Genomic DNA, 27,015 nt, shown 5'->3' with positions numbered 1-27,015 from the left:
TTATAATTAATATTTTAACGTAAATGTTAAGTGAATGAAAGTGATGAAAAGTCTGTTACTAGAAACTAGGATATCAAGATATGGCATCATCTTTGGGTGCTTATTAAGAAAATGAGTAATTAACTACTTTTTTGAAAGCTCTTGTCTGTTTATCATCTTTGTTTTATATTTTACTCTATTTAGCCGGACAATTAGCACTATCCAAACACATTCAAAGAAATAATTCGAAGTTTAGACTAATCATAACAGCTGCTGAAACTGATATAACAAATGAGAGTGTTGACCTCTTCCCTGTCTTTCTCTCCAATGTCTTTATATATATATATATATTTGTTTGTGTTGAAAAAAAATTCAAACTTCCATCTGTCGCTTTGTATTTGTAATGTAATATTAAACACTTCCACCTTGACGATGAAGCCAACAAAGCCGGCCTTCTGCTTCATTAATTTGGACCTCTCTGTCACATTAATTCTTTATTTCTATCTCTCCCTATAATTGTTGTGTTCCACTGCAAGAGGAAGAGACAAGGACAACATTTGAAGTTTGTTGAAAAGAATTCAGTATTGATCGATGGATGAAGGAACTAAGAGGATGGAAGAAGGCCTGAATTCACCATTGAATGAAGATGGTAATAAGAATGATTTGAAGAAGCAGGTAACCATTAAAAGCAGTAACGGAGGTTCTACCGTTGAGCATGACAGAGACACAATGGCTGTGGATGAGTCGGCGGAGCCACCACTGGTTAAGAAGAAGACCAAGAGAGTTGCGACGCTCGATGCATTTAGGGGTCTCACCATCGTGGTTAGTCTCCAAACCCTTTTATTTCCCAAACATTCCGCACACAACTACTATTTCGTGCATCTATCTTAATATTTAATGGAATATTATGAATACAACAATTGATCGTGTTTCAAATTTTGTAGTCACAAATTTATATTTGTTTTAGTAAAAACTCAAGATATCTTTAAGTTAGAAACATTAAATATACACTTTTCTATAGTATTTTAGTTTTAAAATATTTAATATCCGTCCTATTATTTGGTGGTACAGTGCACTTGTAGAATAAGATCGAATAAAATTATAATTTTTTTCTCCGATGAATCTCAATCCAAATCTAATTATATTAGACTTCAAGACTTCCTATCTTGAATCGAGAAAATTAAGTCACCAACCAATGAATATATATATATATATATATATATATATATATATATATATATATATATATATATATATATATATATATATATATATATATATATATATATATATATATATATATAAATCCCAAAAACTCTTATTTATCTCTCTCATTCTTTTCAATTGAAAAAATTGGAAACACATGTCTAACCCTAATTCATCTTTCTCACTTATTTAATTTGTTTCTTTCTCATCTCCATACTCTCCCTCACCCACATACAACACCCGCGACACCGTAATTTGTTGTTCTGTTTGTTCATTTGTTTTCCACTTTAATAACAAAATAATTAATGATGTTGAGGTTGATTTTTTATTAGAGGTCTGTCTTATATATTTTTCCTTCTTATTATTATTAAATTTCATTTTTAAATTATTAAATTTTATTTTTAAATTATTAAATTTCATTTTTAAATCAAGTTACGTACGCGCTTATTTATATATATATATATATATATATATATATATATATATATATATATATATATATATATATATATATATATATATATATATATATATATATATATATATATATATATATATATATATATATATATGAAAAGATATAGAAGTAAGTCTCTCACATAATGAAGGTTCAAACAGGTCAACTTAATTAGGTTTTCTCTAACTAATGTCATATGACAATTAATTAATTAATTATGTAATATAACAAGATGAATGATTTAAATTGATTACATTACTCCTTTTTAAGAAAGTAAAATTTAAATTTAAATCAATTCTATAATTATTTTAATATAGAATACATATTTTTGGATAATTCACGAGTAGTTCTATAGTGAGTGAGAAAGTAAGTTTAATAAACGATATTATATGAGGAACTTCATTACATATAATAATGTTAATATTTATTTTGACATATTTTAACTTATTTTCTAAAAATTTTAATTATTATAAATATATATAATAAAAATGTAATTGGTTTAATAGTTAATAAAATATTTTTTTTATTTTTTTTATACTTCAAAATAGTAATTAATGTAAGATATATAATATTTTTACGTAATTATTCATAAATATACAATTTCAAGATCAAGATATCATTTCTGATCCAATTATAAATTTCATCCTCTAAAATATTTTTCTGAGGTTGAGATAGATATAATGGAAATTTCACAACTACTAGAAAAAGATAATATTAGAATACAATTTGATTTTGTAATATTGAATTAGATTTAAAATTCATTCTTTAAGATTTTGGTTTTATGAGGTTGATTTTATTACAAGAATTTCGTTAATTATCGACGACTTATTGTGGATGACAATAAATTCATCAATGAACTCAAATTTATTAACAGATTTTTATCGCTTTTCAAAATTTAATTTTCAAGAGATATTTTTATCGATATCAAATTTGTTTGTAACATACACTGAAAAGATCGAAGAATATTTTCGTCGATAACTTATCATTACAATTACTGACAATTTTATTCTATTAGTAAATCCGCTGAAAATTTGGACAACAAAGTTTTTGTATATTAAGGGAATATGTGAGAAGAAAATAAGTAGAAGAAGAGAAGGAGGTGGAGGAGGAGAAGGTGATGCAACAATGGCTTCATGGTGTCTTGGTGGTAATGCGGTGTTGGCTCAGTGGTGACCTTTCGGTGGGTGAGCATTGACACAAAGGCTTATCAATGATGTAGAGGCTTGTCGGTGATGCGAAGGAACGCTAGTGATATGGCGATGACATGGAGACACGATAGGGGTTACTGGAGTTAAAGAATGAGGTGAAGGAGGAATAGGAAGAGGAAGACAAATAGGAGAAGGAGGAAAATGATGAGGATGATTTGGAGGTGGAGGTGGTGGTATGATCACGGCGGGAGGATGATAGGAGGAAAAAGATGAACAAATAAAGGAAAAGGTTTTTTAGTGACTTAAACTTAAAGTTCTCTTCTTAAAATAGTTTCAATGTCATTCGAAGTCTATTATAACGAGATTTATTGTTTGTTGGACCTATTATATTACTGCTATCGAAAAATTTGTTTTTTAGATCTATCGTGTCATTGTTATCAAACTATCCATTAATATTTAGTCTCATGCTCAACATATATATGTTTTAACATGAGAGGTTTGTGGTAGAGATCTCGTATTAACTAAAAATAAAACGAGTTTATAATATATAAATAAATAGAAACATTTTTAGAATTAATTTTATAAGATTGAGTTAAATTTAATATTCATTGCTTAAAAAAACTTATAGTCCTTCCTATCACTATTTTATGAATAAGGATTAATTGGTAAACATTTTTCGCTCTTAATTTATGTGCAGTTGATGATATTGGTAGACGATGCTGGTGAAGCTTATCCACGCATTGATCACTCCCCATGGAATGGATGTACTTTGGCCGATTTCGTTATGCCTTTCTTTCTTTTCATTGTTGGGGTTGCCATAGCCCTTGCACTCAAGGTATGAATATATGCCACCATGTTCTGTGTTATACAATTAGTCAAATAACTCAATGTAATAATGATTCGTGCAAGATATATACAATTATCAAGATGCTCTTCTTCATCTCCTACTAGATTAGTTTTCTCAAATGTCCTGTATTATTGATTGGGACTATGGCTTTATCTGAATAACTAGATAAGCAAGTTATGCTTCACTTTTTTCTATATTTTTTTAAGTTACTCATCTATAAATTAACATTTGGATGGGTTAAATGTTATTGATGGACATGATACAGAGAATCCCCAAGAAAAGGGATGCTGTAAAGAAGATAATTCTTAGGACAATGAAACTTCTCTTCTGGGGTATAATTTTGCAAGGTAAAACCGAAATTGTTGCATTTTCTGATACATATAAATCCTGATGCAGTGATAAATTTGATTATACATAACATCTTACAGGGGGTTACTCTCATGCTCCTGATGATCTTGAATATGGAGTTAACATGAAATTTATCCGATGGTGCGGCATTCTCCAGGTATATATTCTTCAAATTGAAGCAAATGCATATAGGGCTAAATAACCCCGTTTCTGAATCTTTGTTTGCAGAGAATAGCTCTTGTATACTGTGTTGTAGCTCTAATAGAGACATTTACCACCAAGCTTAGACCCACAACGTTGGGTTCTGGACACCTATCCATTTTTACTGCTTATAAATGGCAATGGTGAGAAATACAAAATCTTCAAACTTCAAATGTGCTGCTTGATTGATAGAAATTAACAGGATTCAACTGAAATTGATAATTGAAACTTGTGAACTAGCTTTGATAAACATTAACATTTTTACACACGTGTGGCTTAGGCTTGGAGGTTTTGTAGCATTTCTTATTTACATGATCACAACCTTCACTCTCTACGTTCCTGATTGGAGTTTCGTGGATCATTTTAACGGCGATGAACCGAAGAGATACACGGTACACAATCAAATGACTGGTGCAAATCTTTGTTCTATTCTATCTTCATAAACCTTAAACCTTTTTGTTTTTCTTCGATGTATTAGGTCATTTGTGGGATGAGAGGACACCTAGGGCCAGCATGTAACGCTGTCGGACACGTGGACCGACAGGTTTGGGGGGTCAACCATCTTTATTCTCAACCTGTGTGGAGACGCTTAAAGGTTAGTGTTGACTATTCAGCACTTTCTGTCACATGATTCTGCTGCTAAATTTGTCCAATACTTTTATTTCAATTTTTGTAATTTTCAAACTAACACTATTCTGCTATTATTCTACACATATGCATTCCACTATTGTTTTTCTAATTTTTCTATGACGTTTATAGGCGTGTACCCTCAATTATCCTGGAGATGGTCCTTTCCGTGAGGATGCTCCAAGTTGGTGTCGTGCTCCTTTTGAGCCTGAAGGCTTGTTGAGGTTTAATTATCTTCATCTGTTCAAATAAATACTTGTAAAAAATTATCTCAGTTTATATCAATCAGAAATACTTAACAAATAGTTTTTGTTTGATTAGTTCTATATCAGCGATCATCTCTGGCACTATTGGGATCCACTATGGGCACGTCTTGATTCACTTCAAGGTTACAAAACTTCATCACTTTTATACAAACATCTGTTATATATATCTAAACTTAGTTATAAATGTATGAAATTTCACAGGGTCATTTGGAGAGGCTAAAACACTGGATCTTAATGGGGCTTGTGTTACTCATCATAGCCATAATCCTTCACTTCACAGATGGTAATTACGCCAGTCAAATAAAATCCATCTAATTAGTTAAACTTGCAATGCAAATAAGAGTAATCTTAACATTTTTTTGTGGCATATTGCAGCCATCCCAATTAACAAGCAACTCTACAGTTTCAGCTACGTTTGTTTCACAGCTGGGGCAGCTGGAATTGTTTTCTCTGGGTTCTACATACTGGTAGGTACAAGTGTGGAATGCTTTAACTGGAGTAGACAATAAATTCGAAGTTACTACGTACTAATTTGGTTCTATCTGTGATTGTGACTGTTAATTTTAAAACAGATTGATGTTTTGGGGCTCCGAACTCCATTTTTATTCTTGGAATGGATAGGAATGAATGCTATGCTAGTATTCGTGATGGCAGCTGAGGGCATCTTTGCAGCTTTTGTAAATGGATGGTATTATGAAGATCCACGTAACTCCCTAGTAAGAACCAACCTTTATGATTTATCCTACATAGTTAATTTCAGAAATTGTTTAAGGTAGGTAGAAGAAGGTGCTGACTTATACCGTTGCATGTGAAACAACAAAAACCAGGTACACTGGATCAAGAAGCATGTGTTTGACAATGTCTGGCACTCGGAGAGAGTGGGAACCATAATGTATGTCATCTTTGCAGAAATCACATTCTGGAGCGTGGTTGCTGGCGTCTTACACAAATTACGAATATATTGGAAACTATAATTCCATATATAACAATCATCCAACCTCTGTTAATTATATTCTTCTTTTTCTTAATAGCTTTCTCCGCAATTTGCCAAAAGTTTCCTTCATCATTCCTTTGTTAGAGTATATTAGTTAGGCCAAAGTTTCGTTCATCAAACCTATTAGCAAACTATAATATCAGTTTGAACAAAATATGATTGAATTCTTCCATTTTTTTCAATAACTTTTGTATTAATAATAATAATATTATATAAACTGATAACTATAATTAATTGTCTTAATTATATTATTTTTATTTTATTATATTTCTTTTATCAGTATATATTTTTTTCATTATTGATACGATAAAATGTCCAAAACAAGTGAAATTTTGAATGTTTGCGAATAAATAAAAGTTTCATACTGAGTCCCCAACGAAAGCTTTCTATATCTTTTCCCTCACCACCTTTTCAAAACGACACACAGAAGGACAAGTGAAGGGCAACCAAATTCTATCTTATTGAAAATGAAAAGAAAGAAAGAACCATTTTTCTACAGTAAGTGGCACTAGATAAAAATATAACAGAACATTTTAAAATATAAGACAGCGTTTTTTTTGTCAAGTATTTCAAGATTCTTGTTCCTCACGGAGTCTATATAAGATGCCGACAAACGGGGATAACAACAATCAGAATCTTAAAATATCGGTTTGTGACATGTATGGGAAGAATTTTTACGGCTTAGAAACAAATGGGGTCTTTTCTTGATGTTAACGTGTTAAGTGAAAACAGCATAAAAAATGAGATCTAAAGATATTTTGTTTAGCAGCAAAAGACGAGACAAAAACCTGTGATAGTGTTTCTCCATTTGCAATTGCCATGGAGTCTCCATATTTAACAAGATCAGTGATCAAACTATGTCTACGTCAGTGACCGAAAGGTGTCCTTATAAAAATGCAGCGGCAAACAATGGCCAAAGACCGCTGAACATGTGCTTAGAAACTCATGAATCAATAGACAGAATCAGCGTTTGCCATATGTGGATGTGACATGATGCTCCCTATGATGTTCATGTAGGTGACATCTGGTGAGGTCCTTGTTGAACTAACCTATTAAAGTAGAATACAAGATAAAATATTACAATAGGGGACAACTTGCTCGTAGAATAGAAGCTGTATCTAAGGAAAGTGACTTGATAAAAAATGAACAAGCATAAGGAACAATCAGCAGTTAGGTGAGGAAACCAGCTACCAATTCATGGTTGCATCCTATAAAATGAGTAAAGATGGCAGCAAAGGACATCAGTCCATAAATCAGACAAACTTTTGTCAACCTATTTTAAACGTGTTATTGTTTCTTTAAGAAATTCATTAATCAACACATCAGGGTCCCAGATTTTCAACCTTGTGTTTTAATCACAAACTGTCTTTGTATTTTCAATTAAAGATTTAATAAAAGCAATAAAAAAATCATTTCAGTGTTTTCTAGACACGTCTTTAAAAACAAAAAATGAAAATGAAAAAAGGCCACAATGTTATAATAAAAAACTGATGCAGAAAACAGTTCCAATTAGTTTGTGAGGATGCTTTCATTTTTGTAGAATGCAACCAATTAAAACTTTATATATACATATAGGCATATAGTACGAAAGAACGGAGTATAACCACTTTACAATAGTTCACTTTTTCAGTTATAAATACTCTAAAGAATCCACCTTTCTTTCTCCTTTTTTTCCCTATACTTGCTAGTTGCTACTACCCTTCTTTCTACGCTAAGTTAAAATTACAAAAGCTCAAAAAATACAGCGTGAACACGACCACTATTTGCACAATATACATTTCTTCGTTACAACAAGTTACATATCATAACTACATGATAATCATCTTATCTGTACACAGGAACAGGTTCATCTCAGATGAACAATGCCACCAGCCAAGAATCACACCCAACCCATCAACATCTTCCAAACTCCTTTCTCAATCTTGTTCCTCGGAACAGATGAACCCTCCCCCTCATCAAGCAAGATTCTGTAAACTTCCCACTCCCTATCTCCAATCACGTGTCTTCCAACTTCAGCCTGTTGAAACAAAAAATAAATAAAAATTGGCATGTTGTCATTCTAATTTTGTGAACATAGTTCTAGAAATTGGGAAAGGGAACAGTAGGAAGTAGCATAGTGATTAGATCAGTAAGTACCGAGAAGATGCAGGGGCCAATCATTTTGAGAGCAAGAGTAATGTCATAGAAAACAAGGGGTCTTCCTTTGCCAGATAACTCCACAGGGTTTGCAACCAGCAGCTCCGTATCAGGGCCCCTGCTTACAACGGTTACTCTGAAGGGACGAAGTAGTTCAGTCCTAAGGCGTGATGACAAAGACTTCTGCTTGTTGGGGTCAACTATTTTTTTCCCATCTGCTTGCACTATGAACAAGTCAAGCTCACATTTTCCTCTGGGTTTTGTTGAGAATCTCCCATAAGAAATCTGTTTAAATGGAAAATTAGGCCTAGTTTTAAGAGACTTGATAAGAGAACAGCTCATGTGGAAAGAATATGTAATTTCACAGCACAGTGTTCGCATGCAAAAGCTTCACATATAATATGAAATAGAAGTGTATAGGCTTACCAATTTTCTCTTCCGACAACACTATCGAAATCATAGCAGTTTAAAAGTATGACTAAAAATTATTGTATTATCCAGCTCTGGAATTACTATACCTGAATATTGTAGTCCTTCAGAGTTCTCATGATGTCATAAAGAAGACCTTTGTGATCTGGGCATATAATTTGGACGAGCGTATGAGCAGGACTCAACGAATTGTCCATTACAATAGAAACAGAATCAGATGTGGAAGTCCCGCTTTGTAATGAAGCAGGTAATTCCAAATCAAAGATATCTTCTGTGATTGCACTTGGAAGGAAAGAAGATGCTTGAGAACAAGCAGTAATTTCTGGGCCAACCAATTCAATGTCAATGGTAATTGAGGGATCCCCCAAAACAACTGACAACTGTTCAATTGTGTCGTCGCTTCTCTTCTTTGTGTGTAGAAGTTCCCTGATTGCATGAATATAAGATTATGCAGTATGTTAGTTTAGTGAAAATATAAGGAATTGTAATCGAAGGCGCATTATACATCAGCAAATTAATCTCCACTCTCATCAAATAAAGTTCAACATTCTCTAGCAAAAGAGTAATGCTTCAGAAATGGTCAATTCGATTGAAATGGTCTACCAATAAAAGAGTACCCAATTACAACACAAGCATGCACAGAAAACTGAATGTATAGAAATGTTCAACCTGGTATCCGTGATAAAAAACAGATCCACCACTCTGCCATCAGGTGTAGTAGAAACCTTCACTTTGTGTATGATGAGCTCTAGCTCACTAAGAACCTCTGTAATATCTGTCCCAAATTCAATAATAAAAGCATTTAGTTATTTTCTCAACTTAAATAATACACAACACGGCGTCAACCAGATAACTTGTGACAATTAACAATCAGTGAAATATCTAGAAAACATAGCGAAATCCAGGGCAGGCAAAGAATCCAAGAATAATACAAAATTAAAACTTCAGAGTTTGAAAGTATTTCACACTGCAAAACAATAAGCTTATTTGATAGTGGCATGATTTTCTTGAGCAACAAACAGAACCATAAGACCGTTCACCACTCCAACCAACAAGTGGGAACAAAAGGATGGAGAAAAATAACACCAAGATGCAAAGCTATAAAAGTGAAAAGCAATAGCACATCAGAAAACTAGAAACCCCAATCCCTGACAAGCAAATTCAAGACAACAAACAAGTACACGCAGTAGGATTCCAAAATTACCATGTAAAAGGCCTTTTCGATCATGGCAACAAAATTTCAAGAGGAACACATCAGAGGGCTTAGGAGGCTGCAATTCTGAACGGTAATACGAAATCCCAGAAGCTGAGGAACAAGAAGGACACGCCTCAATTAGCCTCTTCTTCAACAAACTCCAATTAGTCCTTTGCTTCCCCGCCACCCAGAAAACTATGTAGCACCATTTGCCATCAGTGGACACATCTTCATCGCAAACAAACAAACGAAACAATCTCAGCGTGTAACAGACACCACACAGTTAACTGAAACAGAAGATAAGTGGATTACCTCCCCGTACAATGCTAAGACCGAAGAAGAGAATTATACGACACAAATCACAACCTAGACCGGTCTTGTCGGGGCAGTTGACTGTTATTACGGTGCTTTCACCTTCTTTCTCGGCCTCCCTGATAAGCACTACGTCGTCGTGCAGTATCCCCATAATCTTCTTCTTCTTTCTATGTTTCAGAAGGGTTGGTCCTCTTCACACAACTTGTTTCTCCTACTACAGTTCTACACTACTCCTGCTCTACTCACACAGAGAGAGAGACACGGAAATTGTATAGTGAATGCTTCTCTTTCTCCTCGTTGAGAGGTAGTGGATTGTGACTAATGAACTGGGTGGAAAAAGAAGCTGAAATTACATTCATGGCCTTCCCACTCTCTTAAATTACGCACGCTTTCTTAACAAACACTGAGTGCCGACTAAACATGTTTAAGAATACTTTTTGCACTCACCTTGGGAGACAAGGACGTGTTTGTTTGCTACGCAACCTTTGCCACTGTTTTGTGCTATTCGATTCTACTAAGTTCATCTCCAACTCACGTTCACTTTCACTACTCTTAAGAGATCTATTTGTACTATTATTTTAAAAATATTATTATTCTTATTATTATTATTATTATTATTATTCCTAACTAACTATAATAAATAAAAAAATGCATCTCACTTAAAATCATAAAAAGTGAGGCGCTAACAAATACTTAAACCTACTATTATATTTACTAAAATTATTTAAAATCTTATTATTTGTTAAAATTTTGTATTAGGAACTAATTGAGAAATTGAGTAATAGAAAGAGAGAATACGTGGCTTCCTAGAAGTTTCATAAACTGGTGCGGAGTTGAAAGGAGCCATCTCGTGCACGCGCAGAAAGCGTTAGAATATAAACATGTTTTTAAGATTAAATAAAAGAAGCCACGTCACGTGTTCCCAACTAACAAAGTTTTTAAAATACAAACGGGTTAAAATGTTCCAAAATATAAGTTGGAATTAACCATAATTTAGGTTTTACCATAACAAACTTGTTTTATACATTCTAAATATAAGCTTTTCTGTGACCTAGTTCTTCAAAATCTCAAGTTATTTACTTCATAGTTTCTAGACGTCTGTTTTTATATAATTTGACTCTAAAATTAAACAAATTATTTATTTATTTTCTATTAATATCCGAATCTGACTCCGTGATTTATGTAGAATGTCATGTAGATTATGATCTATCAATATCACTAATATGATTTTACTTCATGAATTAAAAATCACATGCTATAAAATTAAAGAGTTAACAAAATCTTTTAGCCAAATAACTTAAATAAACAATGTCTCCCATATCACTAATATGGTTTAATTACGATGAGCCAAAATGGCTAAAATTATGAAAAACTTAAAAGATTAAATACATAATAAAATTTTGCAGAAATTGAAATTTCACATTTTTAAAATTACATATACCAAAAAGAAATTTAAATAATCGGTACACAAATATTTTTAATGGTGCTCAAAAATACAAACATAACAAGCGAATGGTGTGCTTTTTAATTTGATGTTGTATGTGTTGAAAAATATATGAGTGTGTTTTTGGTCGAAGGAAGAAAATATAAAAGAAAGATTATATATTCTTTTAGAAAGAACAGAGAAAATCTAGCCTCGTGATTCTGTCTTCCCCAATCGTGGAATGTGGGTGTCATTGCACTTAGACCCAAAATAAGAAGATATTATTATTATTATTATTATTATTATTATTATTATTATTATTAATAATAATATTATTATTATTATTATTAATGTTAAGTTAATCCATGTAATAAATAGTATTTATCTGTGGAACCCACTGTCACAGTCCCACTCCCACCACTTCCAACCAAGTCAACAAGGCAGCGTATTTAGTTGAACTTATTTTATACTTTTCTACAAAATAATTCTGTGACTTTAGTTATAATTGAAATAATAAAGTAGAAGTAAAATTTATTTATTTTTCATTATTGTAAATTATTTTAAATGATTTCAAAAGTATAAATTATGATTTTTAAATAACTTTCTGTAGCCATGATCAAATAATAAAAACTGTTATTTTTTTTTTACAAATCAACTTTGATATTTTCTTAAATCCACCCTTTAATAATTGAAATAAAGAGAGTCATTATCTGTGTTTTTGATTAATAATTTAAAGGACGTAGCTGTTTTGTCGGATTTCTTTTGATTCCACTTAATTGGAAAGAAAGGGAAAGCCATCCATCCATGCACCAAGTTGTCTCCACTGGCAGCCTGCTCGATAAGTAATAAATAAATAACAAATAAAAATTATTAAAAATGTTTAATAAATAATAAATTATATTCAAAATCTGGAAAGGGAAAGAAAACAGAAAAATTAACAACTAGCGTATATTCTCTATTTTATAAATAGATTTGTCAAAAGTATATTAAAAAAAGATAAATAAAAGGAAGTGACGTCATTCCCTAACGTCGCTATGACGTTGGCGCGTTCTGATTAACTGGTCCAGAACTTCAACTTTATTCTTTGCTTTAAATGCGTTGATAAAACAAATTGAACATCAGGATCAGCTTTAAAGGAATCAAAATTAATAAAAATGTTTACTTTACATTTTAATTTTTTAAAACAATATAAAATTAATGAAAATTTTATTTAATCATGTGATATAATGAATAGTTTAAATATGATTTAAAAAAAAGTAAAACTTTTGATAGATATGTAGTTTTCCATGGCTTTCTAATTCAAGAATACTACTGTATGTTCTTCACATAAATCACAATAGAGATATTATCCATGAAAAACTGAAAATAAGTTCTTTAATCTCATTTTTTTTTCCATTATATCTCTTGATTTTTTATTTTCTTCCATGATTAACCGTATTCCTGTTATTAACCAACTTCCATAAATTTGATTATTGTAACTTTTTTTAAAAATAACTTATCATAATGCTTATAGGTTCTTCTATTTTTATTAAATTATATTTAGATCATCATTATATATTTCGGAAATTAAATTAATTTATTTATTTATTAATTCTAACTAGATAAATATGTGTGTGTTTTTTAAATGTTATTTTTATGTTGAAAGGTTTTCTTATAAGTTTACAGACTTAATTAAATAAGTCAAGGGAAAAAATAGCTTAGTTCGATTTATATCATAGATTTTTTACTTTGTTATGTTTTGTATATTTTTTTATTAAACCGTCCATTTATTTATACCGTTGCAATTTGAATTTATCACTGTAGGTTGAAATTACTAAAACAACTACCTCCACTTGATAATTTTATTTCAGAAATAAATTAAGAAGAATCGAAGAAAAAGCATTTAAAAAAGTGTAAAACTCTCACTCAAGTGACTCCTTAGTGGAAAAATAATTGAAAAAAGCATCAAAATTGATTCATAGTATATAAAATGGAGTTAATGGGGTTAGAGTTCGATCTTACTGTATAAGTGGGTGTATATTTCTGTATATAGATATTAATTTATATCTACTTGTTCATAAAAAATAAAAAAAACATGCATCCATAGTATTATTTTGGACGTCATTTTAACTTCTGAGATTCTAAGTATCTACTGTTTCCATCCTCATTTATAAATAAAAAATATTTTTTCGTAATTCTAAACAAATTTAATTAGTTTTACTTTATTCAAAGATATTTTTTAGATACTTAACTGTAATTAATGTCATTAATTAAATGCTCGTATAATTTATTGCAATTAATTATTTTTCTTAACTAAGTTTTATATACATGATAGTGAGGGAGGCGGAAACATATAGAAAAAGTGGTGAATAATGAACATTATATTTGATTTTTACCGTCCCAATCAAAATGAAAAAGAAACTAATAAATAGAAGAAATCATCCAATAATGTTTAATATTTAAATAGTATTACTAAAATGACTTCCAAAAATAATACTTTAAAAAACATTTATTTAACTTCTCTTTTTTATAACTTAGTCCCTCCAAACATTTTTTTTAATCTCTAGCAATGTATGCAGACAACGTTGTGTTATCAAAATATTTTACAAACATTCAATCAACGTCAACTTTAAATAATGAATTTAACGTATAAAGTCCAACTATTTGAACCACTATTAACTAGTGTACAATATTAATATTAATTAAATATGATATTATTGAAGTGGGGAAAATATACAAATCGATTAAATAATTATTAATCGTAGATTCTATTACGTACCTAAAAAAAGAGTAGATTCCTATGTGTGATCAATGTCGTATGTATCTATTGTGGATAAGTGCACAAAGTATGTGCCCACCTTTTCTTTCGAAGGAAACTTACGAGAAATAACATGCTTTGTCGTCTTCATGATCCCATTTTCGTCCACTTACAATAAATAATATTAATTCCAAATTAACTTTATCTGCACTATTTGTATTATTATACTACACGTAGAGAAAAATTATATTTACATAACAATAAATACATGGAAAGTAACACGCGAACTTGTACAGTGAATTTTATATTATTTAAAATATTTTTGAGTTTTTTTTTTTAAATATGTTTAGTTTTTTAATTTTGATGTAAAAGTGGAATTTGCCTCTATCATATATTTTATTTGATTTTCAAATTTTGAAAATAAATAGATATAATCATTTTTAATAAAAATTAGTTAAATATCTTTTTACATGTATTTAGGATGACTTTTGGGATTATAGATGATAAATTCTACCTCCAATGTTAGTTTCAAATATAATTTATTATTAAATGTTGAATTGAGAGAATTATATTCATTAAAGTTGAAAATTTAAAGGGTATCAAAATTTGAAATATAGATAAATTTTAATTTTACATGCAGAATTTAAATATTACAAACATATTTAAAACTTAATTATTTGTATCAAGTAAGTTTTAAAAAAATTAGTATCGAAATTAATGACATCAAAGTTACATAACAAGACAATATCACATATCACAGTCAATACTAAATATTATTATTTTGATTTTAAAATGACACCAAATTATTATTTATCTAAATATTATATTGATCTTTTATTAAAAATGAATTTTTAACCTATTACTATATTATTAATTCATATTTGTTAATCCATGTTTTTTATAAGATTAAAATTAGTTGATAATATTTATACAATCGAAATGGTCTTGAGATCAAATTTATTATTTGTATAAATATTATAATAATATTTATATTAAAATTTATTAAAAAATATAGATTAAAATATACAATAATATAATATGTTAAAAAGTCATTTTTAATAAAAAATATCAGTATAACGTTCATAGAGATAATAAATTTGGTTCCAATTTGCAGAAAAACAATATTGTTTCGTTTTTAAAAAACTGGGAGTAAATTAAATTAAAGAAACATATACAACAACTAAATTAAAATTAAGATAATGACATTTAACATTGATACTAACACATGACATTGTCGTGTCACACTACAATGTTATGTATCACACTAAGAACTTAACATGTGAAAAAAATTATAAAAATTAATAATTTTAAAAATTCTAAAAATTACATATTGTTATTAATGCTGTTAGTAATTTTTTTAACGAATCTTGAGACATTTTTTAATAATTAAAAGTATTAATCTAAAAATTTTCAACTAAAATGGTAAACAAGTACGTAATTAAACATATGTTTAATATATATTTTTACATATTATTTTTTTTAACAAATATTAATTATCAAATTTATTAGTAGAAAAGTTGGACGAATAAACTTTTTCTTTTTTTCTTCCAGACCCTTGAAGCCAATTTTATGTATATCAATAAAAATAGTTAAACCCACAACCTTTCCTCTCCATTGTTTCTAACTTTTACTTCTACATCAAGCTTATAACTTCATACATTTTTACATGTTGACAGTGAGTTCTATGAACTTTGCTATGATTCTACCATATTTTATTTTTCTTCATTTCTTGTGTTGCTGAATTCACTCACAGACAGTGTCCGATGTAACGTGATCGGTTGGTTGTCTCTTCTTCGAAGCTGTATCAGTCAAATTGTTCAGCCGAGTCAATTCTTTTGTTGGAAAAACCAAGAATATCAATTTTTTAAATTCATTTTTCTCGGTGCCTAGTTTATGTTTCTCGCACCCTATTATTATATGATATTTACAGATTTTCGTATTCAAACTTTAGGACAACCATAAGCACAACCACCGAACTTTGACAATTTTCAAAGCCCTTTTTGGAAAGTGGAAAACAAGTAATCAAAAGGTTGAATCTTTCATTCAAGGATGGAATCTTAAAACGAATATAAAAAATACCATCTTTACTTTAAATTTAAATTTTCTATACATGTATTGTTAAAATAAATAACTAATTTACAGCATTATTAAATGTGTTTGTAGCACATGTTGTGATATTCAACAATTATTTATTTGACTTGTATCGACAATAGTCACGATAGAAATGTTGTAGCCGGTGGAGATAATGAAATAATTTAAATTAAACATATACTAAAGAAACCCTGAATTGGTGCAGTGGGATGTATGATACAGAATAAATAATTCTATATAATATTGAGTTGATGCAGGCAAAATGTGTGGTACTAAAATATGCAATGAAATTTATAACTTAATGTTTCTAGAATCTCAGTAATCCAGCCAAGTAAACAAGTCAAGAAAAACATAAAAAATCATGCAGGTCTCGAACTTGCAACCTTCACGTTATTAGCACAACACTCTAACCAACTGAGCTAATAGGCCGTACGTTAAAAATGTAAAGAGTTTTTGCTTTAAATTGTTTTTATAATAAATGGAACTATATGAAAAAAAATGAAATTTTGTGGCCCATGCAGGTCTCGAACCTGCGACCTTCGCGTTATTAGCACGACGCTCTAACCAGCTGAGCTAATAGGCCATATGTTAGAAATGTGAGTTTTAAATTATTAATTCGGGATTTGTGATCTCAACAAGCTAATAACCCTCAATACAAAGTACAAACATATTTGCGGCAAACAAAACTCAGTCAATCACCATACTAATTAAAAAGTATAGAGCCAGAACATTACATATCTTTGATGATGATATCCACCATTTATAAATTAACTTGGTTCAAAAGCCTGACACGTAGGATGCTGCAAGATGTTCCTCGAGATTTTTATCTGATGGAAAATCTTTAAGATTAAATGTCATGCTAATCTAGAGTAAGTGTTGCTAACCAGACAATTTCCTATATCCCATTCTAAAAATAAGTTCAGTTAAAAAGATAAGTGAGGAAAACATTCCAAAACAGGATGGATTTTAAGGATTTTGACGGTGTTCAGTCCAAAAGAAAAACATTATTTGATTCCTTCCAAAGCATTTTATGGCACAAGTAACTACGGAAATCCTTTTGCAAACTTAATTTTGACGCTAGGACCGGTCTTTCAAAAAGTAACAAAAGTAGCTAAGGATTATACGTAGTTCTGAGAAATTCTTTTTTCTTCAGTCAAGTGGAACTCAAGCTAATTTTCGTAACATGCCAAAGGTTAAATTTGTTGTGCCATGAGGCCACAACCTTGGGATTCACTGATATGGCCGTTAAGCACATCCAATTTCATTTTAGCAAACTTGTTACGGACAACTTTAATTGAGTTTCAGGGAATTCCCAAGTCTTCACTACGACTAGCCCATGAAAATTGCCAAAGTAGAATCCCCTCAATCATTGTTATGCAATACATTAGGAAAGTTCACAAAGAAAAGAAGTACCTTGGTTATTCTTAGCAATTCTCATAGTAGGATTTTGTTACATATTAAGTGATGGACAAAACAGAAACACGGTATTCAGTTTACCTATGATGATATATAGGATTCTACCAAGATATAATGATGCAATCATAGCGGTCATCCAACTGTTTTTACATTTTGTATACAAATGCGTGCACCCACAACAAATTTCATATGCCTCCTTGATTCCATGCAACCGCAAACGCGACTTTGATTAAGGCTCACACTCTCCTTTGCAAGGAATATTAGTGCAGCGGCAAACAGGTCTACCAGAAGCTTCCCACCCATTGAAGCCACGTTCCAACACCATAATGTTCTTTATCCCTGTATCTTCCTTGTTCTCCTCGAGATAATTGACAAGCCTCCTAGCACAAGTTGGGCCACGAACCTACAAAATAGCTTACGACATGTTCAGTCTAGAGAGAAACATTCTTGTATTGTACAAAAAGAGAATAGGAAGACACGCCCCCTTACAAAAAAATTGTCAAATTCTATGAAACTTGTTTCTGACATGTAGGTTTTACGATGTAACTACGAAGTTATATGTAAAAATGTAATGTCTGCCTTATCCATTGTATCTTGGAACCAACTCAAACGAAGAAGCTTTGACACAAGAGTTAAATATCAACTGCGTCAGGTATTAAATTCTGAAAAGGCACGGGTAATATGAAAGCAAAAAATAATCTGAGTAAATCAGCATATGCATATAAGAAGCTAATCAATCAATTATGTAGATTGCAACTCTATATGAATAGATCATCCTCAGAAAAGGAACCAGTTATAGCATATTTAGTGACACACTTTGGCATGGCCAATGGAAGACGGTAAAAACAGTCAAAAGACAATACTGCAAAATTCGATTCCTTATTTTTCTTTCTAAAGGATTTTTGTCCCCTCAAATAGCTGCAGGTCTTTCGTCTCAAACTGCTGCCTTTACTCAATATTGACTTTCTTTTAGCCAAATCCCTTCCCTTCTGAAACACTTACTTTGCATCAAACTACTATGTTAGGAAAAACGAACCAACCAACAAAACGAAAAGAACAGAATATTTGACCAAACCCAAAAGAATTAAAGAAGAGAGGAGTATCATTCACTATCAATAATTGTTACAAAGAACCAGAGCCAAGAGGTCCTTTGGAGATTGTCTCTCAGCCTTACAACAGTTTTTCTCCCCCTCTTCTGTTTACAGCTTCTCTTTTTATTTGGTCAGCCCATTAACTACTAACAACTGGCAGCTCATCATAAATGACTAACTAACCAAATCTCTAATCTTTCTTCTTTTTCTTGGAATACACTTTCCCTACTCTTGACCTAATGCTTCATATCATCTATTAACTGATACATGCACGGACCTTGGTCCCTAACTCTGTGCCAGTTCGCGTTTATTTGACTACAACAAATAAGAAAATTCAGTTATAAACCAATAATGATTGCAAAGCCAACTAAAATAAAAGTTGACATCTAAGGACACAGCAGCTACAAACCTGAGAAAACAAACCCCAAAATGAAGAACAATGCCTCTCACAAAGCGGAGATGCTCACAACAGGAATTCTTATCGTCATGATTTGTGCCTAGAGAGAACCAGTGAGAAGCAGGGTAAAACACTGCCATGTGATAATGAAAACCGTATTCCACCACCTCCGACTTCCCACTGACAAAATATAAAATATTTCCCTCAAGTTTGGGCTAAAGTATGACAGATGACAATTTTCAGCACATGATCGATGCAATCAAATGTCCACAAAACCAACTTGCCCAGAAGTCTAACATTGTTAGACGCACGATTTTACACACTACACACGCAAGAAACAGCCCTTTAGATTTGACAAAGTCCAACTCCTGTAGTAAATCAAAAAGAAAAAAAAAATCCAGATTCCTAAAAATTTCAGTCACATCGTTACACCAATACACCCAATGGACAGAAGGATCGGGATTGGATCACTGGAATTGGAATAACACAAATCGAAGAAGCAGAAAAGAGTATAATAAATAATTAAAGAGAGAGAGAGAACCTGGCTTAGAGCGCAGTGGAAGACGACGGTATCTTTGCCTTTAACCGCCTGAACGAGGTTTGAAATGTTATCGGAGAAAGTATCGCTTGCGTAATGAAGAGACCCCGATATGTGTCCATCGTAACCCCTCTCATCGTCCCTAAACAATAAGGAGTAAATAATAAGGTTTTGAACAGAGCCAATTGATGAAAAGAGGAAGCAATTAGCAGATAGTAAAACATAGATAATGGTACCTGACATCGACGATGGCGATGCTTGGATGGCGTCTGAGAGAGAGAAGTTGTGTGCCTGTAATGTACGATATACTGCGAGCCATAATCTCGTATCGCCTCTCCACTCTTCTCATTTCAAATTTAACTCAAATTTCCACACGCACCAACCCAATTTCCCGTTTTTTTTTTTACCTAGTTCTGTGCACGTCTTCTTTGTTTTTTGTTTTTTTTTTTATGTTATGTTTGTCTGAAAAACTAATTTTATACTAACAAATTATTAGAGTGAAAAGAGTTAAATTAATGTTAAGTTGAATTGGATACAAACAAACAAAAGAACAGTTTATTAATGATTTAGTTCTTTAATCTTTTCTCATATTTAGAGCTGTCAAATGAGCCCCTTTAATAAGATTTGGCCCTAGCCCATGTGGGTTGGGGCCAAAAAAACCCACAAAGCCAAAAAAGCACTTTATTTAAAAAGTCCACAGGGCTAAAAACTCCTAAAGCCCTATAGGCCAGGGCCAGCCTATGGGCTTTCCTGTTTACAAAATTTAATGTCTAGAAACATAATATCATCATACAAGTAATCACAAATTATGTATATTTTTTTATCCAGCTTTCATTTTATCTTTGTTAGTAATAACTTATAACCATAATTGATTCATGTGTAATTATATTTTTTTACCAATAAAATTAATTTTCTACTTCATAATTGTTTCTATATTAATTAGTTTAATAATAATGCTTTTATACAATTATTCCTTAATTTCCAAATTTTGTTTTGATAATTTTTTCATCTTAATTTTGGTTTCTTAATTTGACGGTTTAGAGATATCCACATAAAATAGGTTTAAAAGTTAAAAAATTTAATTTAATTTGTAAAATTTTGATGGACTAACGAATTTATTTATAGATGGTAATCTATTTTGTCACTAGTTTAAATTAATATCATTCGATTAAGAATTGTGATCAAAATTACATTATTTTTAATTGGTGTGAACATGTTAAAATTTTGACTTAATAATTTTTTAACTTTTTTAATTTTCCAAATTTAATAAAATTAATATTTATTATTTTTAAAGTTATATAATTCTTTAAAAAAAAATTTATGAAACGTATAATTTAGTCATTTACATCAATTTATATATTTTTATGTCTTTTTCATATATTTTATATTATATTCATTTGTCTTTTTTATTAGTTTCTTATTAAGAGACATTGATGTAATTTATTATTATAATTATTATAATTTTTATTTATTTTATATGTTAATAATTAAATACAATAATAATTTTAATTTTAGTATTATAAATTATAACATTATATTTATTTAAAAATATTGTATCTATTATTTAATTAATTTTTATTACAATCGGCTCAATTATGATAAATAATTCAATAAAAACGATCTTTGTTGGATAAAGATAAGTCTAATTTTAAAATATTAATTTAATCTAAAAGGTTAGAAAAAAAAATCTGATTTTATAACCACTAGGATTACATCTAGATCTTGTATACTAACATATATGATATTTATAACAATTTTGCCTAACAAGGATTTTCACTAAAAAGTTAGTTCTTTTATTATGTGAAATTAATTTTAAACTTTATAAAGTTTGTGGTTTAATTTTTTATTGTATATATATCTATACAAAACATTCAACAAAAGAATTTTATATGACAAACTATAAAAAATAAAATTTTTACACCGATATTAAAAATTCATCCAATCAGTAGATTTGAATTTAAAATCTATCCATAATTAATATTTCAAATATTTATATAGATATCAGAATTCGATTATTGAAAAATCAAATTTTCAACTGTGTTACTTTTATAATTTCTTTTTTGAAATTTTTTTTATTTTCTTTTAAATAAAAATAATAATAAAAGTTTTCTTTTTTAAATTTCAAAAATAATAAAATTATATATTTAAAATATACTTATAATTAAAAAATAATTTTAAATAATTTTTTATAAAATCAATATTTATACGTTTATATTTAATTAAAAAGATATTAAATATCATGTAAATTTTGGAAATTATTGAACTTGTAAAGTAAATAAAAGAAATAACTAAAAAAACATTAAAAGTGAATTAATTTAGTTTGGGGGCTAGTCCCATCCTAACCCTATCCCAGCCCACTATCTCAGCCCACTTTATGTGGGGCTTTAGGGGTTGGGGCTTTTAAAAAGCCCCCTATTAAGTGGGCTAGAAAAATTGGGGCTTGATTTTAGAAGGGGTCAGGGTCAATCCATGGGCCAGAGGCTCAAATGACACCTCTACTCATATTGACTTGCCCTTAAAAATCAACAATAAGTGGCTAATGTCAAGTATTATTTTCTCCTGAAATAACCTTGCAAATAATAAAATTATATAAATGTTTTAGTTTAGATTTTAAGTTGATGTAGTTTTACTTTTTTACATTTTTTAAGTTCGTATATTGAGACATTAATTTGTGTTTTTTAATATTCAGCATAATTTATTACATCCAAAAATATTAGTTATGATGTTATTTAATTTTTTAGTTACTATTTAAAAAGGAAAGTGTTGCATTCTTTAGGAAAATCGATATGGAGATTGGACAACGGTAAATTATTATGAGGAAATTCCTGCAGGAAATAAAAATATCATTTTCAGCTTTAACAATTTATTTTGATACTCCTAGTTTTAATCCTTGCTATTAACTTAATTGCTAAAATAATCAAATTTATTTTAGTGAATTAAGTGAGTACATGGAGAGACTTGATTAAAATTTTAATATGATTTTAGAAATTAATTAAATAATTAAAAGGGTGCTAATTTTTAATTAAATTTTGAGGACGTCTAGTTAATTTAATTCGTTGTTTTAATTTCTTAAAATTGATAAATTAATAATGCATGGTAAAGGATACTAGTATATATTTTATTAATTATAGGAAAAAGTGTCAAAAGAATAATGTAATGAGAGACATGACAGAAGAATATAATAGGTTTAGTTTGGTGCAATTCAAGGTAGAAGAAACATTTGTTTATCATGGAGATATGTTGTAGTTAATTACAAATAATTATTCTTATTGAAAACCTAGGATGAAAAACTATGTATACTATAAGGATTTATATAATTCAATCACAAGTGAGGAGATGCAAAAGGGAAGATCTGAGAGATTTTAAATCATAAAGTTGTGACTATAATTGGAAAATACATCACTAAAAGCATGAGCATGTGTTGATTTATATCAATGCATATAAGTTGTGGATGAAACTTGAATTCATGATTCAAAAGAAAATTTCTATAAACAAAACTCATTTTGTTAGACAATTGACAAAGTTACTCTCTTAGCTTATTTTCAGTTACATTGATACTCAAAGTTATTCGTTTAGTTTGAAAACAAACTTGAAAACATATGCATGAGTTTACTTGTTTGTCCATCTCTAAGCAACCTATGAACAATAGAAGTCGTATCTATTTGTTTGTTTGGACAATGTACTTTTATTTTTCTTTTAGCATAAACATTGTTATTTAAAATTGTTTGATGTTTATTGCAAGTGAGTATTTGACCTTGGAGGCAAACCTCCAACCCTTTAATAATATGATACTTAATTATTTTCGGATCTAAATTTCATTTTAATAGAATTTTTATTTTAATTTATTTTAGATTTGTGTCTTCGGTTTAAGTCTGTGTGAGAGATCTTTTAGAATTCGACCGAAATCTCTTTAAGAAGGGGACGATAATGATAAACTTATTAGGTCCAAAGGAACTACATCTCAAGAGAAATAAACTCCTACAAGCAATCATCCACCTCATGAAAGGATAAGGATAAATTTAAGAAATATGAAGTTACTCCTATCATTACCAAACTTATGAGTATGAATCTTTGAGTGGTACGAATTTGATGACAAATTAATTTTAAGAAAAAAAAAGTATGATAGAGTACTGTCTCATGAATCTTCAAGTGATAACAATTTGAAGACAAATTTAGTACGAATTTGAGAAAAAAAATTATCTTCAAAATGGATAGTATGATAGAAGACTATGTTCCAATCCAATACAATCCATGAAGCTTGGAATTCAAAAGAGATGCTTGACTCATAGCACAATTAATAGTTTTATGCAATTAAAAACATTTGTAATTTTCTTTTAATTTTAACAATTTGTAACTATTGTTGGGTGAGTGAATTTGTTGGGCGACGAGTTTAAGTCTATTTTTGAATTTTATAGTTATTTTTTATTTGATGTCTTTATGTTTTCTTTTATAATTTCTTAGGTTGCTTAATCATCTGGGGCTATATATAGAGACACAAAATAGACATCTTCGATAGTCATTATATGAAAATTATTTTTTCATTGAGATATGATTCTTTTGATTTATGGATTAGAATTTTGGTCCTTATAAAAAAATGAATTTATCACAAAATACATCGGTAGACATCTTCGATGGTCATTATAGGAAAATTATTTTTTTTATTGAGATATTATTCTTTTGATTTATGGATTAGAATTTTGGTCCTTATAAAAAATTGAAATTTTTTGTCATAAATTTTCCTTTCTTGTCAATCTATTAGTTTGAGGCATCTTCAACTTTGATTCTTATAAAAAATGACAATCTTTATGACAAATCTTTGTTGATTTATCAACTATTAGATTGTGGTATCTCCATCTTTGTCTTATTTAGTATTTTTTATTTATTTTTTAAGGATCTAAATTCAGAATTTACTCACGACTAATGTATTAAATGTACTGGTGAAAATTTTCACCTATCACACTTACTTCATCACAATTCTTTAATGATGTTCTAATACTCACAACCAATGTTTTTCACCAATATTCTTCACAATAAGGTTAATCCCACTAGCTTCATAAGTATGATCATCTTTCATATTATACTATCTACCATGTGAAGTCTTGACCCGCACCACTTAAGTATCATACTTTATAGAACTGGTAAGATACTAATTGAGTCAACATAATTTTACCTCTCAAAGTTTCCCTCAACACACTTTAACATCTAAGCAGTAGTATTTTTCCACTAAAATAACTATTGAAAGTCATCCATACATTACTACTTCAAACAAAATTCTAATTTAATCATTTAATAAAAGATTAGGTTCAAAAAGTCGTCCATCACATCTACCGTGTTGCCTAACACTCACAAATATACTCATTTAATACCTTTTATAAATTTAAGTTTCATCAACTCGAACAATAAAACATCATAACACGCCGGACATAAACCTAAACATCAACAAAGTCTTTTTCTCACATTATGCATATTTTAGTTCACAATCAAAGATTGTTATACATGCACCACATTTCACTGCCCACACTATATTTCCTTTTCTCCTAATTCACTATTAATTCAAATGTATCATAATTTCCATTTCCTTTTCTCCTAATTCACCATTAATTCAAATGTATCATAATTTCCTAACATTCACATTAGACAAGTTATCATTTAATGTTAACACCTTTATTCTTCTCTCCCACATTCATAACAATAACTTATTAAGATCACAACACTTAATATTTGTATATTTTCGAACTCATTGAATCAATTCCCCAACACCCACATCAAATCACACTCCAACATTCAAAACCCCCAATTCAATTTCAAAAATAGATTTAACATTTATAGAAAATTAACAATTTAATCAAATTATGTTTGTGATTAAAACATTTAAATTATTAGCTATCTTTAAGGAGTTAGTTAACATTCTCCTTGAACATCACCATCGTATTACTTAAGTTTGATTTATTTACTCAATAAAATCTCTAATGATTACAGATTGCAATTCTATGTTAATCATGAAACAAGAGTGTGTTTAAAACACAAAATAATTATATATAACTAAAAAATTTGCATGCATTGAAGATTATAGTGGTTTTTAAAGAAAATAATATATTATATTCACCTAAAGATAAATCGAAAAAATAGTAGTAGAAGTCTTTGTTTTAATTCTTAAAATAAATATGAAGGTTGTTAGATCTTAGAATGAGTAGAGATGAAGGAAGAAAGAGCTGTTAAAGAAGATTAGTATAAGAGTTTTCCCAAGATTATTTCTTAAAGAAACCCATTTTTAAGTTTCTTTAACTTTTACAATAAAAAAATCATTTTAATATATCTATATATATATATATATATATATATATAAAATAAAATATATATTTTTATTTTAAATGTGTAATTGTTATTTTATAAAATAAATATAGTTACAAAACTATCACTAAAAGTTCAAGCTTATTAATATAACAAACTAATAATTAACAAAAAAAAAAACGTCAATGAAAATATATATAATTTTTGAAATTTCATTTTTGAATTAACCAAGAATACTAAATACCTAATACGGAAACTAGTGGTGTTAGAACAGGTTACTCAGCTTGACCGAGTCCGGTTCACCATAGGTTGACTACTTAGTGAGCTAACCCAACCCGACTCATTTCTTAGTGAGTCAAAAAATTTCAAATTCAGCTCGGTTTACCACGGGTTAGTCGGTGAAAGGGGTTGTTGAATTACTAAATCATTTAATTACAAGTTTTTTTTTAAATTAAAAAAATAACATTTTATTTGGTAATTCAAATCAAATAAATTTCATTCTAAAACGATGTTAAACTCCAAAGACAATTCAAAATAAAAAAATAACATACAATTCAAATGTAATCAAAAAACAAACTCAAAAGTCGAATAAATAAGTTTATAATATTGATAATTTTTGTATCACTTATCTATTTATAAGATTAGAATCTTGAATGAATAAATTTATAATATTTTAATAAAATACATATATTTCTTTATTTCAATTTACAACACAATAAAAAAAATATTAGCAAATAATATTAAAACAAAAAATAAAAAATAATTAAATTAAACTAGAAGGGTCAGTTCATCACGGGTTCAATCTGGTTGAGCTGTGTTCTAAGTGTACCGGATTGAAAATTAGTCCGTATAAAAAAATTTCAATTTTTTTAAACCCAACTCG

General features: G+C 29.5%; 3 protein-coding genes and 1 non-coding gene across 6 annotated transcripts; 1 reads left to right on the top strand and 3 right to left on the bottom strand.

The window, feature by feature from the left end:
* The first annotated feature begins 3,425 nt into the window (after window positions 1-3,425).
* On the top strand, window positions 3,426-6,180 carry LOC108322389 (uncharacterized). The gene is made up of 12 exons (XM_052872730.1): window positions 3,426-3,625; window positions 3,903-3,984; window positions 4,066-4,142; window positions 4,214-4,329; window positions 4,467-4,578; window positions 4,665-4,781; window positions 4,946-5,037; window positions 5,135-5,201; window positions 5,281-5,362; window positions 5,455-5,546; window positions 5,652-5,795; window positions 5,907-6,180. Exons 1-12 carry the CDS (start codon window positions 3,491-3,493, stop codon window positions 6,051-6,053), a joined length of 1,263 nt encoding a protein of 420 aa, XP_052728690.1. The 5' UTR covers window positions 3,426-3,490; the 3' UTR covers window positions 6,054-6,180.
* A 1,403-nt stretch (window positions 6,181-7,583) lies between these two features.
* Window positions 7,584-10,505, bottom strand: LOC108322356 (ACT domain-containing protein ACR10). Its single transcript, XM_017554431.2, has 6 exons — window positions 10,146-10,505; window positions 9,843-10,061; window positions 9,308-9,413; window positions 8,728-9,064; window positions 8,210-8,494; window positions 7,584-8,090 (listed from the first exon to the last, which is right to left on the bottom strand). The coding sequence occupies exons 1-6, from the start codon at window positions 10,297-10,299 to the stop codon at window positions 7,953-7,955; spliced, it is 1,239 nt and encodes a 412-aa protein (XP_017409920.1). The 5' UTR covers window positions 10,300-10,505; the 3' UTR covers window positions 7,584-7,952.
* Window positions 10,506-16,908: 6,403 nt separating this feature from the next.
* Window positions 16,909-16,982, bottom strand: TRNAI-AAU (transfer RNA isoleucine (anticodon AAU)). The gene has a single exon. It is a non-coding gene; the product is annotated as a tRNA-Ile (tRNA).
* An 810-nt stretch (window positions 16,983-17,792) lies between these two features.
* On the bottom strand, window positions 17,793-20,233 carry LOC108322358 (dual specificity phosphatase Cdc25). 3 transcript variants are annotated; one of them, XR_008246844.1, is made up of 4 exons: window positions 20,078-20,233; window positions 19,845-19,983; window positions 19,316-19,483; window positions 18,082-18,218 (listed from the first exon to the last, which is right to left on the bottom strand). XR_008246844.1 is itself a non-coding variant. In XM_017554433.2 (3 exons), exons 1-3 carry the CDS (start codon window positions 20,188-20,190, stop codon window positions 18,045-18,047), a joined length of 426 nt encoding a protein of 141 aa, XP_017409922.1. In that variant the 5' UTR covers window positions 20,191-20,233; the 3' UTR covers window positions 17,793-18,044. The 3 variants fall into 3 exon arrangements, 1 of the variants encoding a protein (XP_017409922.1); XR_008246843.1 differs by lacking the exon at window positions 18,082-18,218 and adding an exon at window positions 18,226-19,221; XM_017554433.2 differs by lacking the exon at window positions 19,316-19,483 and having other exon boundaries at window positions 17,793-18,218.
* Window positions 20,234-27,015: the final 6,782 nt, after the last annotated feature.

Source organism: Vigna angularis, chromosome 2 (genome assembly GCF_016808095.1).
Source record: "Vigna angularis cultivar LongXiaoDou No.4 chromosome 2, ASM1680809v1, whole genome shotgun sequence".
Taxonomy (NCBI): Eukaryota; Viridiplantae; Streptophyta; class Magnoliopsida; order Fabales; family Fabaceae; genus Vigna; species Vigna angularis.
Note: the sequence above shows the minus strand (reverse complement) of the source record. Positions and strands in the feature narration are given on the sequence as shown.

Bases quoted from the DNA above. Each gene is read 5' to 3' on its own strand.
- LOC108322358 (XM_017554433.2), bottom strand. From the start codon at position 20,190: ATGAGAAGAGTGGAGAGGCGATACGAGATTATGGCTCGCAGTATATCG. The intron at 19,984-20,077 runs GTACCATTATCT...CTTATTGTTTAG, and splicing joins ATCGCCATCGTCGATGTCAG to GGACGATGAGAGGGGTTACG. The intron at 18,219-19,844 runs GTTCTCTCTCTC...GCTATTTTGTAG, and splicing joins TCCACTGCGCTCTAAGCCAG to GTTCGTGGCCCAACTTGTGC.
- LOC108322356 (XM_017554431.2), bottom strand. From the start codon at position 10,299: ATGGGGATACTGCACGACGACGTAGTGCTTATCAGGGAGGCCGAGAAA. The intron at 10,062-10,145 runs GTAATCCACTTA...TTTGCGATGAAG, and splicing joins TCTTAGCATTGTACGGGGAG to ATGTGTCCACTGATGGCAAA. The intron at 9,065-9,307 runs GTTGAACATTTC...TCATGCAATCAG, and splicing joins TTTTTTATCACGGATACCAG to GGAACTTCTACACACAAAGA.
- LOC108322389 (XM_052872730.1), top strand. From the start codon at position 3,491: ATGATATTGGTAGACGATGCTGGTGAAGCTTATCCACGCATTGATCAC. The intron at 4,782-4,945 runs GTTAGTGTTGAC...TGACGTTTATAG, and splicing joins CTGTGTGGAGACGCTTAAAG to GCGTGTACCCTCAATTATCC. The intron at 5,363-5,454 runs GTAATTACGCCA...GGCATATTGCAG, and splicing joins AATCCTTCACTTCACAGATG to CCATCCCAATTAACAAGCAA.